Genomic DNA, 16,577 nt, shown 5'->3' with positions numbered 1-16,577 from the left:
AACTGCAAATCACCATTTATTTGAATGTTTCTTGGTCTTTTAAAGGTAATAGACAAATACATATCTGCTGCCACTCAAGTTAGCCTTGCTTACGTTTAGATGCACCAGTTCAGCCATCACCAACACACACTTTCTCCCAGTTCCCTTTTGTAACATGCTTTTATCAACTTACAAAATACCCAAATTACTGTATCCAGATCCTAAACATACAATAAGAAGTCTCACAACACCATGTTAAAGTCCAACAGGTTTATTTGGTAGCACAAGCTTTTGAAGCGCTGCTCCTTTATCAGGTGAGTCATGATGAAAGAGCAGCACTCTGAAAGCTTGTGCTACCAAATAAACCGGTTGGGCTTTAACCTGGTGTTGTGAGACTTCTTATTGTGCTTACCCCAGTCCAACGCTGGCAATTCCACGTCATAAGCATACAGTAACTGTATTGAAGATGTGCATTGTCAATCAGTGCAAAAAATCTTCATCTTTGGTATAGACCAGAATTTTGTTCAGAATGTAAAATATTTCTTCATGTTTATTTTTAGTTTCGTTTTGATCAATTTTGAAGAATTTATGTACAGTTTCCAATTAGCACGTACACTTTCTAAGATCTATACAACATGGGTTAAACGTTTAACAGTCAAAATGCAGGAGCCCCAGTAATAAAACAACAAAATTCACAACGTGAAACAAAATGGACAATTCTCATCGTGCTTGACAGAATTTATTACATTTTCTTGCAGCTAATTTAGGAGCAGCATCCATTCCTGTCCATTCTTTAATGGACAGTATGTAGTGTGGCCAGATACAATGTGGTGAAAGGAAGGTAGGATAAAATAATGAAGAAAGTGAGCATCATCACCATTTAAGAAGAAAAATTACTCCAGTGGTCACCTTCCCTGATTTCCAAATGCTGCATGTGTAAATCATGCCCAAACTGGGCAGTGCACTGTAAATCATATTTGCAGATTTCTAATAGAGTGGCATGAACAGAGTGGACAGTCAGATGCTTTTTCCTGGGGTTGTAAAGTCAAGTACTAGGGGCCATAGGTTTAAGGTGCGTGGGGAAATGTGAGGAGACGTGCAAGGCACTTTTTTTACATAGAGTTGTGAATGTTTGGGACATGCTACCTGGGGAGGTAGTGGGAGCAGGTACGATAGCGGCATTTGAGGAGCGACTAGACGAATATATGAATAGGATGGGAATGGAAGGATATGGAATCTGTAAGTACATACAGTTTTAGCTCAGTCGGGCATCATGATCGGCCCAGGCTTGGAAGGCTGAAGGGCCTGTTCCTATGCTGTACTGTTCTTCTAACAAGCTGCACTGATGGTGGTAACAGTTTTTTTTTAAGTTTATTTATTGGTGTCACAAGTAGGCTTACATTAAAACTGCAATGAAGTGACTGAAAATCCCCTAATTGCCAAACTCCAACACCTGTTCAGGTACACTGGAGAATGCACCTAACCAAGCATGTCTTTCAGATTGTGGGAGGAAATCAGAGCACCCTGAAGGAAACCCATGCAGACACAGAAAGAACATACAGATGCTACACAGTGACCCAATAAGGGAATCGAACTAGCGTCCCTGGCATGATGAGGCAGTAATGCTAATGACTAACAATGCCACCGTGCTGTCTGTAACAGGATGCCTTCAGAGATCTATATGTTGGGCGATGCCTCAATCCAACGGAGTAGTTCAATGGGAAGAAGAGGGGAAGAAATGTCCAAAACCTTATCTGCACATGTTCTTTTGGCTTGATTTACAGTAATAATTTTGCATTTTGTTACAAGTTATCCTTCGACCTGGATTATGCTTGTGTTTCATTGATATTCAGATTAAATGAAATGCAGTTCAAGAAAAGTGTAAGTTTAGACACTTTGATTAAGTTGACTTGCTCATTCTTTTGTGAGAAATATATTGGTTTATAGATAATAGAAATTCTGCTTCAAAGAAATTGATGGCTTCTTAAATAGCATAGATTCCTCCTTGGTAGCAGAAACGATGCTGCTGCTGATGGTTTTCAATAATATTCATGCTTCAGATCCGAATGTGGAAAGTGCTGTTGCAAATTAAAATTCACAAAAATTTTGTTTTACAATTTCAAAAGCTAACCCAAGTTGAAGTACCAACATCATTCCAAAGCCTTCAGGCTGGTAAAATGGCATTATTGATTTGCCCAGGCATGGATCTCCTCATTGCACATTAGTGACAAATTGTGAAGTCAGATGACTTACCCATTTGGTGGTTCACTGTAACTAACATCTTTTATATGGTACACACTGTAGTTTTTCAGAAGGCGTTTGACAAGGTACCTCACAAGAGGTTATTGCAGAAGGTAAGGGGGCATGGAGTTGGGGGTAGGGTGTTAGTGTGGATAGAGGATTGGTTGTCAAATAGGAGGCAGAGAGTGGGGGTCAATGGGTGCTATTTGGATTGGCGGTTGGTGACTAGTGGAGTGCCCCAGGGGTCGGTGCTGGGGCCTCAGCTATTTACCATTTATATAGATGATCTGGAGGAGGGAACCGAGTGTATGGTGTCGAAATTTGCTGATGACACCAAGATTGGTGGAACGGCAAATTGCGCGGAGGGTGTGGAGAGTCTGCAGAAGGATCTGGATAGGCTGGGCGTATGGGCCAGGAAATGGCAAATGGAATTTAATGTTGGCAAGTGCGAGGTGGTCCACTTTGGTAGGAATAATGGTAGGAAAGACTATTACTTACACGGCGAAAAACTGCAGCAGGCGACGGTGCAGAGGGACCTCGGGGTCCTTGTGAATGAGTTGCAAAAACCCAGCCTGCAGGTGCAGCAGGTGGTCAGGAAGGCTAATGGGATGCTGGCCTTCATCGCGAGGGGGATTGAATATAAAAGTAGGGAGGTCTTGCTGCAGCTGTATAGGGCATTGGTGAGGCTGCAGCTGGAGTACTGTGTGCAGTTTTGGTCACCACACTTACGCAAGGATATTTTGGCCTTGGAGGGAGTGCAGAGGAGGTTTACTAGGCTGATACCGGAGTTGAGGGGGTTGAGCTATGAGGAGAGGCTGAATAAACTAGGCTTGTACTCGTTAGAGTTTAGAAGAATGAGGGGAGATCTCATTGAGACATATAAGATGATGAATGGGATGGATAGAATAGAGGTGGAGAGACTCTTCCCGCTCAGAAAGGACAGTAGGACTAGGGGGCACAGCCTCAAGATAAAGGGGAGGCGGTTTAGAACGGAGTTGAGGAGGAACTTCTTCACTCAAAGGGTGGTGAATCTCTGGAATTCTCTGCCCATTGAAGTGGTGGAGGCTGCCTCACTAAATATTTTTAAGATGCGGGTTGATGGGTTTTTGATAAGCGAGGGGATTAAGGGTTATGGGGAGAGGACGGGAATGTGGAACTGAGCCACGACAGATCAGCCATGATTTATTGAATGGCGGGGTAGGCTCGAAGGGCTAGATGGCCTACTCCTGCTCCTATTTCTTATGTTCTTATGTTCACTGTGCATAAGTGATCGATTTTATGTGATGTTTGTGTACCTTTAAGAGTTTTTTTAAATCATGGTCACAGCCTTGGGTGATGTCATTGCTGGAAGAAAGACAAACTGTGGGCAGTCAGGTGACCAGGGTTGTTTTTAGTTTCATTTTAGCTGCAGTGTTTGAGGCAACCTTAGAAGCAAGCTGGAAAATAAGTCTCCTCTCTCTGTTTTACTTTGAAAATTTGACCTGTTAGCTGAAAGAAAGGCTTGTTGTCATGCTGCAGCAAAGAATCTGTGCTTTGTTGTTTTGGGGAGCTGATAACTACAAACTGCTCTGAGTTTTCAGGATCATTTGAAATCAGCATTCAGCCCAGGGAGTTGGATACCAGTATCATGTGAACTTTAGCCAGTGCAGTGATAAACCTGTTTGAAGGGTTTTGGTTATTGGATATGGATTTTAATTGGAACACATTAGAGATATTCATTAAGAATTATACATTTTTAGTGGTTGTTTAGTTTCTTAGAATCATAGAAACCCTACAGCGCAGAAAGAGGCGATTTGGCCCATTGAGTCTGTACTGACCACAATCCCACCCAGGCCCTATGCCCTACATATTTACCCACTAATTCCTCTAACCTATGCATCTCAGGACACTAAAGGGCCAATTTTAGCATGGCCAATCAACTTAACCTGCACATCTTTGGAATGTGGAGGAAACTGGAGCACCCGGAGGAGACCCACGCAGACATGAGGAGAATATACAAACTCCACACAGACAGTGACCCAAGCTGGGTGTCGAACGCAGGTCCCTGGAGCTGTGAAGCAGCAGTGTTAACCACTGTACTACCGTGCCACCCTTGTTTGTAATTGATAAATGTTCTTGCTATTTTATTATCATACATGTTAACCATATTCTTTCAATGAACTTCGTTTGATAAAAGCTCCTTTAGGGGCTTTTTTGAATCATACCTGAAGTGAAATATATCATGCTTATCCTAGCCAAATTCAAGATCCAAAACTTATGATTCAGGTGGGCTTCATGAAACACTTTGGAGTTTCTGACTTGAACCATAACACTTATCTCAGTCAAGTAAACTGCTTTGTCCTGAATGGTGTTGAGCTTCTTTAGTGTTGTTGGAGCTGCACCCCATCCAGGCGAGTGGAGAGTATTCCAACACACTCCTGGCTTGTGTCTTGTTGATGGTGAACAGGCTTTGGGGAGACAGGAATTGAGTTATTCACTGCAGGATTCTCAACCACTGACATGCTCTTGTGGCCACAACATTTAAATGACTAGTCTATTTAATTGGTTATAAAATACTTTGGGTCAACCAGCTATAATAATGCAAGTTCTGATTCTTTTATTCATCGGTAATTTGGAGTAGCCACAAGACAAAGTAATCAGAAATTTTCCACATATCCAATTTGAAAAATGGCTTGTATCCAGTAACTTCAGATCCATTCTTTGACGAGTAGCTTTCTTAGGCTTTTATCACCACTATCTGTACATTGCTATATTATTGTGCTCCATAAATTTAAAATGCACTATTGACCTCTCCTGAAATAACAGCTACAATAAATTGCAGCTTGTATTTTCATAATCTTTCTGACTTCTTTTCCAGCGAGTAATTAAGTAGAGGTAATTAAATTGCTTTTTAAATGCAGCTTGGCTGTGTCTTTTCATTCTTTCTTGGGATGTGGGCGTTGCTGTCTATGCCAATGACTACTGCTGATCCCTAATTGCCCTTGTGAAGGTGGTGGTGAGCTTGAGCTGCAGAAGTCCATGTGGTATAGGTGCTGTTAGGGAGGGAGTTCCATGGACTGTGAAGGAACAGCAATATATTTCTAAGTCAGGATGGTGAGTGGCTTGGAGGTGAACTTGCAGATCCTTATGTTCCCATGCACTTGTTGCTCTTGTACTTCTTGGGGGTAGCAGTTGCAGATTTGGAAGATGCTGTCAAAGGAGCCTTGGTGAGTTGCAATGGGGCACACTGCTGTCACTGTACATCAGTGGTGGAGAGAGTGAACGTGTAAGTTACTGGAAAGGGTGCTTTGTCCAGAGTGCTTGGCTGATGCCCTTGTAATTGTACTTTTTGCTGGTGCCATTATGTTGTGATTTAAGATTAATATTCCCCTTGCAATCGTAGAACTCCAATTGAACACCTTGCTGAGATCAGTTATTTCAGCGTCAACCAGGCAGTCAAATTGTAAATGTTCCTCATAGTATGGCTTATGGTGTCAAACTGCAGGTGCTTTTTAGAAAAGCTCAGATATGGGGGACTGGCCTCTTGAATGACCAGACAACCATCAGCACCAAATGCTATTGAACTACATTCTGTATGATTCAGTATTTTCATAAAGTATGCAAAAGAAAAAAGATAACAGCAAAGATAGCTGTTATCAGCTGCCTTACATTTACCTCATAAAATCTGGAGCACGAGTGATCATGTACTCAAAGTCAGCTAAAGAAAGCTTCCCATCACCATCTAAGTCTCCTTCCTCCATTACTTTGGTGCAAACCAGTTGAACTTCTTCACCTGACAGTTCATCACCTGTAAGTTTACTGAGCATCACCTCTAGGTCTGTTTGGCAAATGAAGTTGTCGCTGTTGAAGTCTGTAAAACAAGATATGGAGATTGTGGGAATACATATTCACCTTTTAGGGAATTTTGCAGTGGGGCTTTTAATTTGTTCTTTGCTTTTAAAAAATATATAGGTTGAACAGTTTGATTTTCATTTGTTGAGAAACCACCAAACATTGAAACAAGCAGGAGAGGAGATGAGGTGAATTTAAGCACTTGTTTGGTAAAGTAAATTGGGTGTCAAAAGCCTGTGGATTGTGGAAGGAAGAGGAAAGTGAGAAAGGTTAAGAATTGCTGATTTTGATATCCTGGAATGGATGGAATGACAAGGAGGCAGATGCAGAGATGAGCATGGCATATCTGATGCTTCAAAGGGAAGAAGTCCATGAGAAGAAATGGCCACAGTAGGAATGATAAGATAAAGAACAAGAATGGCTAGAGGATAGGTCACTGGCTAGGCCACAACTTTGGGTAGAGTGCTCAACTCTGGACACTGCAGTTTAGGGAGGATGTGAAGGTTTCAGAGAGAGTGCAGAAATGATTTAAATGTTTCCAGTGATGATGGACTTCAGTTAACTGGGTACATTGGAGAAGGTGGGGTTGTTCTCCTTAGAGAAGAGAAGCTGGTACTTTCACTTGTGAGGAGTTTAGGGAGAATAAATAGAGAGTTCTTGGTGGCGCAAGAGCCAAGAACTCCCATTCAAAGTGATTGGCAAAAGAATCAATGGTGACACAAGAAAAATCATCCTTACACAGGAAATGCATTAGGATCTGGAAAGCACTGTCTGAATGGATGGTGAAGGCAGATTCAATCATGACATTTAAAAGGAAATTGGATAAGCGCCAAGAGGAGAAAATTTGCAGAGCTGGAGGAATTAGCTGAATTGATTTTGCAGAGGACAGGCATGGAGTAGATGGACTGAAAAGCTTCCTCCTGTCTCTAACTATTTTGTGACTCTACAAGCAGAATTTATTCATGTCCATCATGGTAGCAAACATTGTGACTAGGCCCATTTAATCATAGGCGAGGTTGTGCACAATTTTTTTGCGATGGTAAAACCTCTCACAATTAAGTCTGAAATGGGAAAGGGAAAAACGCACCCACTAGTGGCAGGATGTCATTTATGCTCATTAATGAGTCAATTTACTTCCATTATCTCTGACCCCACCACAATGTAGTGATAGTTGAGGGATTAACTGGGAGTCGCACAGCTTTCCTGGGCTTGCCAGAACCGTACCAGCAAGCACCACTGAAATCCACCTTCCAAACCCCTGACCCCCAACTTGTGAACACCCCCACATCCCCCCACCACCACCATTCTGCCTGCTCTCACCTGATCCAATGACAATCCAACAATGATTCCTGGTGGGGATCGGGGAGCACTATCTGTAGCAGCACCAATCCCAGTGCTGCTGCTGGCAATGCAAGGCTGTCACTCTCTAATTGGTTGCCAGTTCTCCAGGAATTCCACCACCAAGTTTCTAAGTTCCAGGCCTGACACTGGCCAGGTGAGTTGAGCCTCCTCCATTGAAACAACATGTGTTCCCCACCAGGATGTTTAGAAATGCAATCCATCAGAGTCAGAGTATGATCCATCATACATCATCATGTATGACTAATTTGGTCAAGTTCTGTTGAAAATATTTTCTTTTAAAATGGCAGGCAACTTGCTGATTTTAGCGTATTCCCACCCCCTTTATTATGGGAGCCTGGTCAAAGGGGAGGGGGAAAGGGAAAGAGCCACCTGTCATATTTAACATGCTCCTGCCCTGCCAACCCCAGCCCCCAACCAGCCAAAAAACATGCCTGGTGGGAGTAAAATCAGGCCCAATACTTCAACAACATTAAGGACAATGTTAATGCATTGCATTTACGTAAAATTGCATCCAAGGCTCACTAGTGTATCTAGCATAGGAAGTGTGTCTAAAAAGGGGTTAATGAGCAATGATTCATGAAATACCGTACTTCAATTAATTATTCTTAAACTGTGCTGCAGGTATGAATTACAAGGCTGGTCGACTGCTCATTTTCAGTGGTACTTGTTATTCGAGGACTCTGGTAGAAAAGGTATCTCTTGCACGCGAAACCTTTTTCTCATTATATGTAGTCTCGCTTCCCCATATAGCCCTTAATTTGAGTAACCAGCAATAGACAGAAGATTTCTATTCATTCTGTTACCACAATTTAATCACCACTTGGATACTTACCATAAATTTTAAATGCATAGTATGCCTTTAAATGGTGAGGTGTCAGGTCACTTAATACAGAGAACATATTTAGAAAGTCATTAAATGTCATATTCTCCTGCTCATCCTCAGCAAATACTTGAAGAATCTTTTGGTGAAAGGGATTTTCCTAGAAAAAGAAAGAAGTTAGCAACTCTGATGGTAAAGCATAATTACAGGTATACCAAGAATTGATCATGTCCTGAAATAATGTGTATTGGTGACTTTTTGTTGTTGTTGACCTGTGAACTTCATTGGAAATTGCTTTTGGATAGTAATCAAAGGTGGAATTAGTTCTCACTCTCACCAGTCAAATATCCTAGTGACAATCATTTTATAGTCATACACTTAAAAAGGGCAATTTCAATACATTAAGCCCATTCCTAGGGATCATAGTCTAGCATTATTTGTTTCTTTCACAAGTAGAGGAAATAGCTTCCTTCAAAAACAAATACAGCAATGGTCCTTCTGGAGAACAAAGATCTTCAGGAAATATGTAAGCAAAAAACACTTGCCCGAATCTCCTCTGGTCCAACACTGGTTTCTGTTATCTTTAGATTCTGGATTTAGCATCTGGGCTGCCTAATTCTTCAGTTAAAATTGTGGCACACTACTGATCATGTCCCTGAACTACAACTTACCTTTTTAATTGGGTTCCAATCTGCCTGTGTTGGCAGCCTTTGCCTTGCCCTGCATTAAGGACAAATTGCATCTGTACCTTGGCATTTAACTACTATGATGTCTCACTTGGACTTTATGGGACAGTTTTTAAACTGGAACAAACATATTACTGTGAAGTAATCTCAACCAGAGAGGTGAAAGCTTATTGCCATCTAATCTTTCACTGATACCTTCAGCTCTGGCATCTTGCTGATGAGTTCCAAAGGTAGTTTGATATCTGCACTGTCATTGAAATAACGTGGAACAATCTGTGGTGCCAGCGCACGATATCTGTGATACAACCTGAAAGAAAACAGCAACCAGTGACAAAGCCAAATGGATTAATTTTTTTATACATTGTAAATATTGACCAGTGAAAAAGTTTGCACTTAAACACACCAGTTTATTCTGCTGAATTGAGAAAATATTAGATTCAAAACTATAAGCTTCAAAGATTGCAAAATGGGTTTAAAAAGATTAATTGGAACACTATGATTGGGAAACTCTGCAGTTAGAATATAAGAAGTATAATGTGGTGGGAGCACAATTAAAATTCATTCCAGCCAATACAAGAGAAATTTTTACAAACTCCGAATCCAAGATGAAGAATAGAAGGTTAGAAAAAATATAAGAAAAAACAAACTATATCAGATATTTAAAAGTTAAAGAATTACAGGAGGAAGGAACAACTAAAAAGAGGTAATGAATTCCATGCAGCTCAAATCCTGTGTAATAATGAGGTTAGGAGAGTATGTAATATGTATTGATTCCAGCAAGATGGGGATGCCCAAAGGTGGCACAACTTAGAGGAGTGTACCTGTAGTTTAGAATTTAAAATGACTATAAAAAACTGAAATTGCGAATAGAGAAGTAGTATTTACTCAATCTTTTATAGCCGTCTTTAACAAGAAAGAGGAACAAAATATAAGAACATATGAGATAGGAGTAGATATCTAGTCCTTTGAGCTGCTCCATTATTCAATATAACCGTGGCTAATCTTCTGTCTCAACTTCACTTACTCATCTACTCTCCATATCCCTTGATTCTCAAAGGCTGAAAATCGTCCAACCCAGCTTCAAATATATTCAATGGCAGAATTTTTGTTCCCAAATCAGGAGTGCAGATTCCCAACTCTGCAAACCTGACTTGGAAGAAAGCATGCTGAATATTCAGATCTTCATCCTGGGAGGCAGTGTTCATGAGAGTCAGACCCATCAAATTCAGAAACAATGCAGAGAAAGTTACAGGGCTGCCAGGTGCAGCGGTCAGCTATTTAAAAGATCCATCTGGGTGCTTTGGGACTTTGTCCCAGATGTAAAAAAACAATAAAATGAAAAACAGCCTTCTAGCCCTCATTGCTAACCCCTCCACTGCTACACTCGACATGCTCCAACTATGCCAACTGACATTGCCCTACACACCTTTCATGGCCTCTCATATGCTCTATGCCAATCTATGTCCCTCTACCCACCCCCATTGTCCTTTATAACTCCCATCCCAAATTTACAACTCATGCCAATCCTTGAAACAAACTCATCCCCATTGTTCTTTATAGCCCTAGTCTTAGATAAAGCATGAAATAAGTGAAATTTAACCAAAGTTGGATCAAAGGATCTAAGGATCAAAAATTGCTTAACAAACAGCTTACTTTATAAATATGTTAAGAGATATGCTGGAAAATAGTAGAACAGTAAATTCACATGAAGCTAGTTTTGAAGTAATCTTGATAGATCTTATGGGCATTTGGAAAAGTGCAAGTAATTGCCACTTACAAATTATTAAGGCAGTTTTTCAAAATTATTATCTTGCCAGTGACGGTCTTATCCCAAGGATGAATTTTTAAAAATGCTGTCATGATGTCAAATGATGTTTATCTCATCATTTGTCTTGCATAGAACCATAGAAAATTACAGCTCAGAAACAGATCTTTTGGCCCTTGTCTGTGCCAAACCATTTTTTGCCTAGTTCCACTGACCTGCACTTGGTCCATATCCCTCCACACCCCTCTTATCCACGAACCTGTCCAAGTTTTTCTTAAATGTTAAAAGTGACCCCGCATTTACCACTTTATCTGGCAGCTCATTCCACACTCCCACCACTCTGTGCGTGAAGAAACCCCCCCTAATATTCCCGTTAGACTTTTCTCCTTTCATCCTTAACCCATGCCCTCTGGTTTTTTCTCCCCTAGCCTCAGTGGAAAAAGCCTGCTTGCATTCATTCTATCTATACCCATCAGTTTTTGTGTCCATGACTGCATCAAGGCTATGATGAGGCCTCTTTGCAAATCATTTTGACAAAACCCAATCTAAGTGCTGGCGAAAAGTTGTTTGGTCAATAGGTATAATCAGACAGCATAATTGATGATTCTTTCTATTATACAAGTTGATTTATTTGGCAGCGTAAGTTACCTCCAACACGTAAGGGAATACTTATGGAAGCTGCTGACTCCTTTGAACCACAAATGATATTCTTGACAGACTGAAATTCCTAACAGGTACATTCAGAGATGACAATCAGGATATTTCAGGTTAAATTAATCCATGAGGTCAGTCACAGTCTTGTCGAATGGTAGGTGTTTGAGGACTCACACTGACACTCCTATTTCTTATATTTTCATTAAAAAAAGTTTTGTAAACCACCTTTTGAAATGTTGTCAAATGTTCATACATTGACAACTTTGCCCAGGTCGAGAGGATTCCTAGTTTTGGCCACAGATGTGACTACCTTTTCTTACATCATCCATTCTGCACTGGCTGTAATCTTTACTGCAGGCTGCATATTTCTGCACACAGGGTCACCATTCAGGAGAATATTGGCAATGTATTTACACGTTTGATATGAGTTGTGCGATTACCATTTTCTTCATCAGAAGTTGTTGATATTTGGTGCCACCTATTTGTTTCTCATTTTAAGTTGGTTTATACTGTTGCTTTAATAACACAGAGCAACTTAACATAATGTGTTAAACACTAACTTTTGGCCTTTTATACATATGAATAACATGCTTAAACATACCTCAGAATTTCTTTCCTTGTGAAGACAGTGCAATCCTTTAAAACAAACAACAAAATAATATCTAACCATCCATGCTTTTTCAGTTGCTCATGGGTAAAGACTTGTAAATTATATATTTATTCCAAATCCCAAAGTATTTCAGTGGGCTTTCTAATATAGTTATGGTGAAAACTGAACATTGCATGGTCTTTAACTCGAACAATTTGAAACATTTACTTGGTTCATCAAAAGTGGTCAAGTTCAGGCATTGGGGATATTTTTGTTATATGTTCTAACTTTTGCTATTCATGCTATTCATGTTATTGTATGTATTTGCACAATAACCATAAACAAAACAAGGTTTCAAGGAAAGAAGCTGTTTGGAATTTTCTGGCCATTCACCCCCCACCATCGCTGCAAGTGAGGATGGAGAACATGGCGCTCAGCCAAACTTCCGGTGGGACTTAAGAATCCTGCTGTTGTGAACGGCTGGAAAATTCCCAGATTATATGAGTCTGATATTATATCAGATTATATTAACTGATTTTGACTTTTTGATTTGATTTATTATTGTCACATGTATTAACATCTATTGAAAGCCTTACAGTGGCTGCAGAGAACATCAGGATGCTCTGTAGCTGTGAAAGATCCCATAAAAAAGCAAGTTTCTCTCTTCTTCACTATTGTACTGGTAGAATTCAGCTTGCCACTTAAGCCTGTTGTTCACTTTTTTTATTGGGAGAATCCTGGCAGAGATGCTTCTTCCAGTTTATGTTGAGTTCCAGTGAAGGAGGCCAAGGACAAAGGGATCAGAGTGGGAGTAAGAATGAGAACTAAAATAAAAGGCCAGCAGTAGCTTGGAAGTTTTGCTTTGGGCTAAACAGAGATGTTCCACAAAGTGAAAACCTGGTCAAAAGCCACAGCTGATAGCGAGGAAAAGGGTGTGCTATCTGACCACAATGGCCTGTATTTGCAGTTCTCTGTCATGGCAAGAAATCTCAGAAATGGTTGAAAATTTCAAAGCCTCCCCTCTGCCCTCACACACCAATTGAAAATCCAACTTGCAGATGGACACTTTTGTAGGGCGGGTTCAAACAGAGCAGGAAATTGCCCAACTCAGCAAAGTCAACGCAGGGAGGAAAATCTGGGCCATTGTCTTTGTGTTCAGCTAGGTGAAACCTGGGCAAGCTTCCTGATGATGATTGCTGTTCTACTAGAAAGTGCGTTATATATCAGAATGGCAAACTGCGGGCTTTGTGGCTCATAGAACAATCAACCACTTTGAGAAATGTCTTTAACAACTAAACCATTCAAGGAGTCTCCAGATCTGGAACATTTTTTAGCCTAGACTTTGTTCTTAGTTATTTGTAAAGTGTGGCCTATGCCGTAATTTTTTTTTATTCATTTGTGGGACTTAGGCATCACTAGCTGGCCAGCATTTACTGTTCAACCCTAGTCGTCCAAGGGCAGTTGAGAGTCGATCACGTTAATGTGGCTCCGCAGTCACGTGGGCCAGATCAGGTAAGGGCAGCAGATTTCCTTCCCTGAAGGACATTACTGAACCAGATGGGTTTTTCTGATGATCAACAATAGTTTCATGGTCCTCAGTAGATTCTTAATTCCAGGTTTTTTTTAATTGAATTCAAAATCCACCACCTGCCGTGGTGGGGTACAAACCCGGATTCCCAGAACACGAGCTGAATTTCTGGATTGATAATCCATCTCTTCCCCATATTCCAGGATTAACAGGAGCTGGCAGCACAGAATGAAGATATGCACCACTTTACTTGCAATAAAGGATTTTTTAAACTTTTGCTATTCAGCACAGATAATTGACAATTCTAAGTGAGTAAATAACCAATTTCAATCTAAGCCTCAAATGATGAGTTGCATAGAGTATTAATGTAAAAGAAGTCTAAAAATCTCTGAAAACAATCTTTCTTGAAATATGATTTTTAAAAGCAATATTATTTAAAATTACATTTTAGGTTTATCCAATTAAGCTGTGTGAATCATTCCAGCTTTGAGAAAGTTTAAGTGCATTTTGCCCATTAGGTCTTACACATTAATTGAATTTTACCATAGAAGTATTGTCTGCTGGTACCATTTCCTGTGCATTAATTATGCACTATCTTGCACTCTGGCATTCTTCACTGGGTTGCCTGGAGATTTCTATATTGTACATGGGGGAATTTGCTTGTAAACTCTTCAAAAAACAATTGATCATTTCCCAAAATTTGTTGAGAAGAGTAATAGAAAGTTCACAGCGTTAGTAGTACATGAACAATTCAGCAATTTGTAATGATGAATAAATACTGAGAGTCTCACACAGATACAGGATCTTCCCATTAGTTTCAAGAGAATGTTGGATTTGCATCAAATAAACTTACTAATTTACTACATATTCAAGCTGAGTACTTAATATAAGGACCATTTTCATAGAATCCCTAGGGTGCAGGAGGTTATTCAGCCCATCAAGCCTGCAGTGACAATAACCCAGGTCTCATCCCCATAACCCCCACATTTTTACCCTGCTAAACTCCCTGACACTGAGGGTGGAATTTTCCTGTCCCGTCCATCACGGGAATTGTAGTGCAGACCATGCAAAGGTCTTTTGACCTTGGGTGGGAATTTCAGGCCATGCTCGCCCCAAGGCTGGAAATTCCCGCCCTAATGGCCATTGTAGCATGGTCAATCAGCGAAACTTGCACATCTTTGGACTGTGGGAGGAAACCCATGGGGAGAACATGCAGACTCTGCACAGACAGTCACCCAAGGCCATAATTGATCTTGGGTCTCTGCTAACTACTGCACCACCATGTCATCCTAAGTGTAATCATAAAACCATCCTATAATTATTGGAAATCTGAAATATAAACAGTAATTATTAGTATTTCTAATTTCATCAGGCAGCAGAAACTCTTTACATGATCGACCCAAAAAGCTTCCATCTCCTCTTAGTAAATGGCAAATTAAATTTTTGACAAAGAGGTAAGAATGGAATCTACAATGAAATTTGTCTCGTTGGCATTTTTTTGCATTGCACAGATAGAGGAGGTATATTTTTAACGCAATGAAAATGACGAGAATTCAACTTAATTTTTGTGTTGAGTTTATTTGAGTCTGTATATGTCAGTTGTTATCAGCACTGCCAGAGCCCTCCTTCATCACTTTTGTGGAAGACAATCATAGTATTGCTGGATGAACAAGATTTTGTCACTACTGCAGCTTTTTTAAAAAACAGCTTAGATGTGTTTACTGGGAAATACTTGCTTGTAATGCAGCATCCATTACACAGCTAAAAATCCTTTACATAGCAGCCAACGTAACTATAAAACGCAAACGAAAGAAAGAATCAGTGAAATTCATAAACTGCATACTAAAATCTGTATTTAGATTCATCTTTTCCTCAATATCACTCATGTGAAACACTCAATAATATAACAGACGGTCCTTCTGCTTAATAGAATTCCAGCACTTTAAATTCTGATGAGGTGTCCTAACAAAACGCTGCATTGAATTTTTCTCTTTCAGATGCTGGTTGCTCTGATGTACCTATCCAGCGTTTTATTAATTTCAGAATCCAGCATTTATCTTATCTCAATAATGATTTTGACTTAGGGAAATCCACAATCTTCTCTCCACTTAGAGACACAGCACAGAATGATGCTTCTTGTCCATAACTGTTAGTTCACTTATTAAAAAGCTTATTTATTTATTAGTCACAAGTAGGCTTACATTAACACTGCAATGAAGTTACTGTGAAAATCCCTTAATCACCACACCCTGGCACTGTTCGGGTACACCGAGGGAGAATTTGGCACAGTCAATTCACCTAACCTGCATATCTTTGGACTATGGGAGCAAACCCACACAGACACAGAGAGAATGTGCAAACTCCACACAAAAAGTGACTCAAGCTGGGAATCGAACCCGGGTCCCTGGCACTGTGAGGCAGCAGTGCTAATCACGGTGCCACCATGCCTCTACTAACTTACTAATCATGTAACATAAAATATCATTAATAATCGTATCATGTACATCTTGCAAGAGGAATTCTAAGTCTTCTCCACCATTTGATGCTACATGGCTTGCTTTACCAAAGACAGCTCTCGCACTATAACAATATAATTCTATACATTCATACGCACTTTTATAAATGTGATAATGTCATATATTACATTATATAGTCTACTTTGTAGGTTTACCTGATATTCATCCAACTGTTCTTCAGTAAATACACTTTGTTTATTTCCCATTCTGGATATAACTCTTTAATCTGTACATGCCCATATCAGATAATGTTGGAGATTATTTCATAACTTCATGTTCAAACATTTCTCTAACGAAACCCACACTGGAATGATCCAGGCAAAAACAGAATGTTTTAGTGACAAAGACCAATTTCAGGCTAATGTTTTATTTGAGAAAGTGGGGCTGTCTGATGTCAAATGCTCTGACAACAATATACAAGTGATTTTTAACTCAATTAGGTCAATCACAGCGTGCAAGCGGGAGATTGACTTTCACTTTAAAAATTATTTTTAATGCTTGTTTTGGCATTTGTCTGTGTTAAGTAATATTACACCAGTTACTCTTTGACCATTGTTGTTTTACTGTAAGTGTAAAACTGTGGACTATTGCACTGCTCTCAAGTGC

The 16,577-nt window shown here is 40.0% G+C and overlaps 1 protein-coding gene across 2 annotated transcripts; it reads right to left on the bottom strand.

The window, feature by feature from the left end:
- Nucleotides 1-2,035: 2,035 nt before the first annotated feature.
- On the bottom strand, nucleotides 2,036-16,177 carry LOC145349166 (calcium and integrin-binding family member 2-like). Of its 2 annotated transcripts, XM_080197577.1 has the most exons (6): nucleotides 16,127-16,177; nucleotides 11,940-11,974; nucleotides 9,115-9,226; nucleotides 8,246-8,393; nucleotides 5,875-6,070; nucleotides 2,036-2,057 (listed from the first exon to the last, which is right to left on the bottom strand). In XM_080197577.1, the coding sequence occupies exons 1-6, from the start codon at nucleotides 16,175-16,177 to the stop codon at nucleotides 2,036-2,038; spliced, it is 564 nt and encodes a 187-aa protein (XP_080053703.1). The 2 variants fall into 2 exon arrangements, with proteins under 2 accessions (XP_080053703.1, XP_080053715.1); XM_080197589.1 differs by lacking the exons at nucleotides 9,115-9,226; nucleotides 11,940-11,974.
- Nucleotides 16,178-16,577: the final 400 nt, after the last annotated feature.

Source organism: Carcharhinus amblyrhynchos, chromosome 1 (genome assembly GCF_965287045.1).
Source record: "Carcharhinus amblyrhynchos chromosome 1, sCarAmb.v2.hapA, whole genome shotgun sequence".
In the NCBI taxonomy this organism is placed as follows: Eukaryota; Metazoa; Chordata; class Chondrichthyes; order Carcharhiniformes; family Carcharhinidae; genus Carcharhinus; species Carcharhinus amblyrhynchos.
Note: the sequence above shows the minus strand (reverse complement) of the source record. Positions and strands in the feature narration are given on the sequence as shown.

Excerpts from the sequence above, each read along its gene's own strand:
- LOC145349166 (XM_080197577.1), bottom strand. The coding sequence starts at position 16,177 with ATGGGAAATAAACAAAGTGTATTTACTGAAGAACAGTTGGATGAATAT. Across the intron at positions 9,227-11,939 it reads ACAAGGAAAGAAATTCTGAG|GTTGTATCACAGATATCGTG; the intron begins GTATGTTTAAGC and ends GTTTTCTTTCAG. Across the intron at positions 8,394-9,114 it reads GCAAGATGCCAGAGCTGAAG|GAAAATCCCTTTCACCAAAA; the intron begins GTATCAGTGAAA and ends TTCTTTTTCTAG.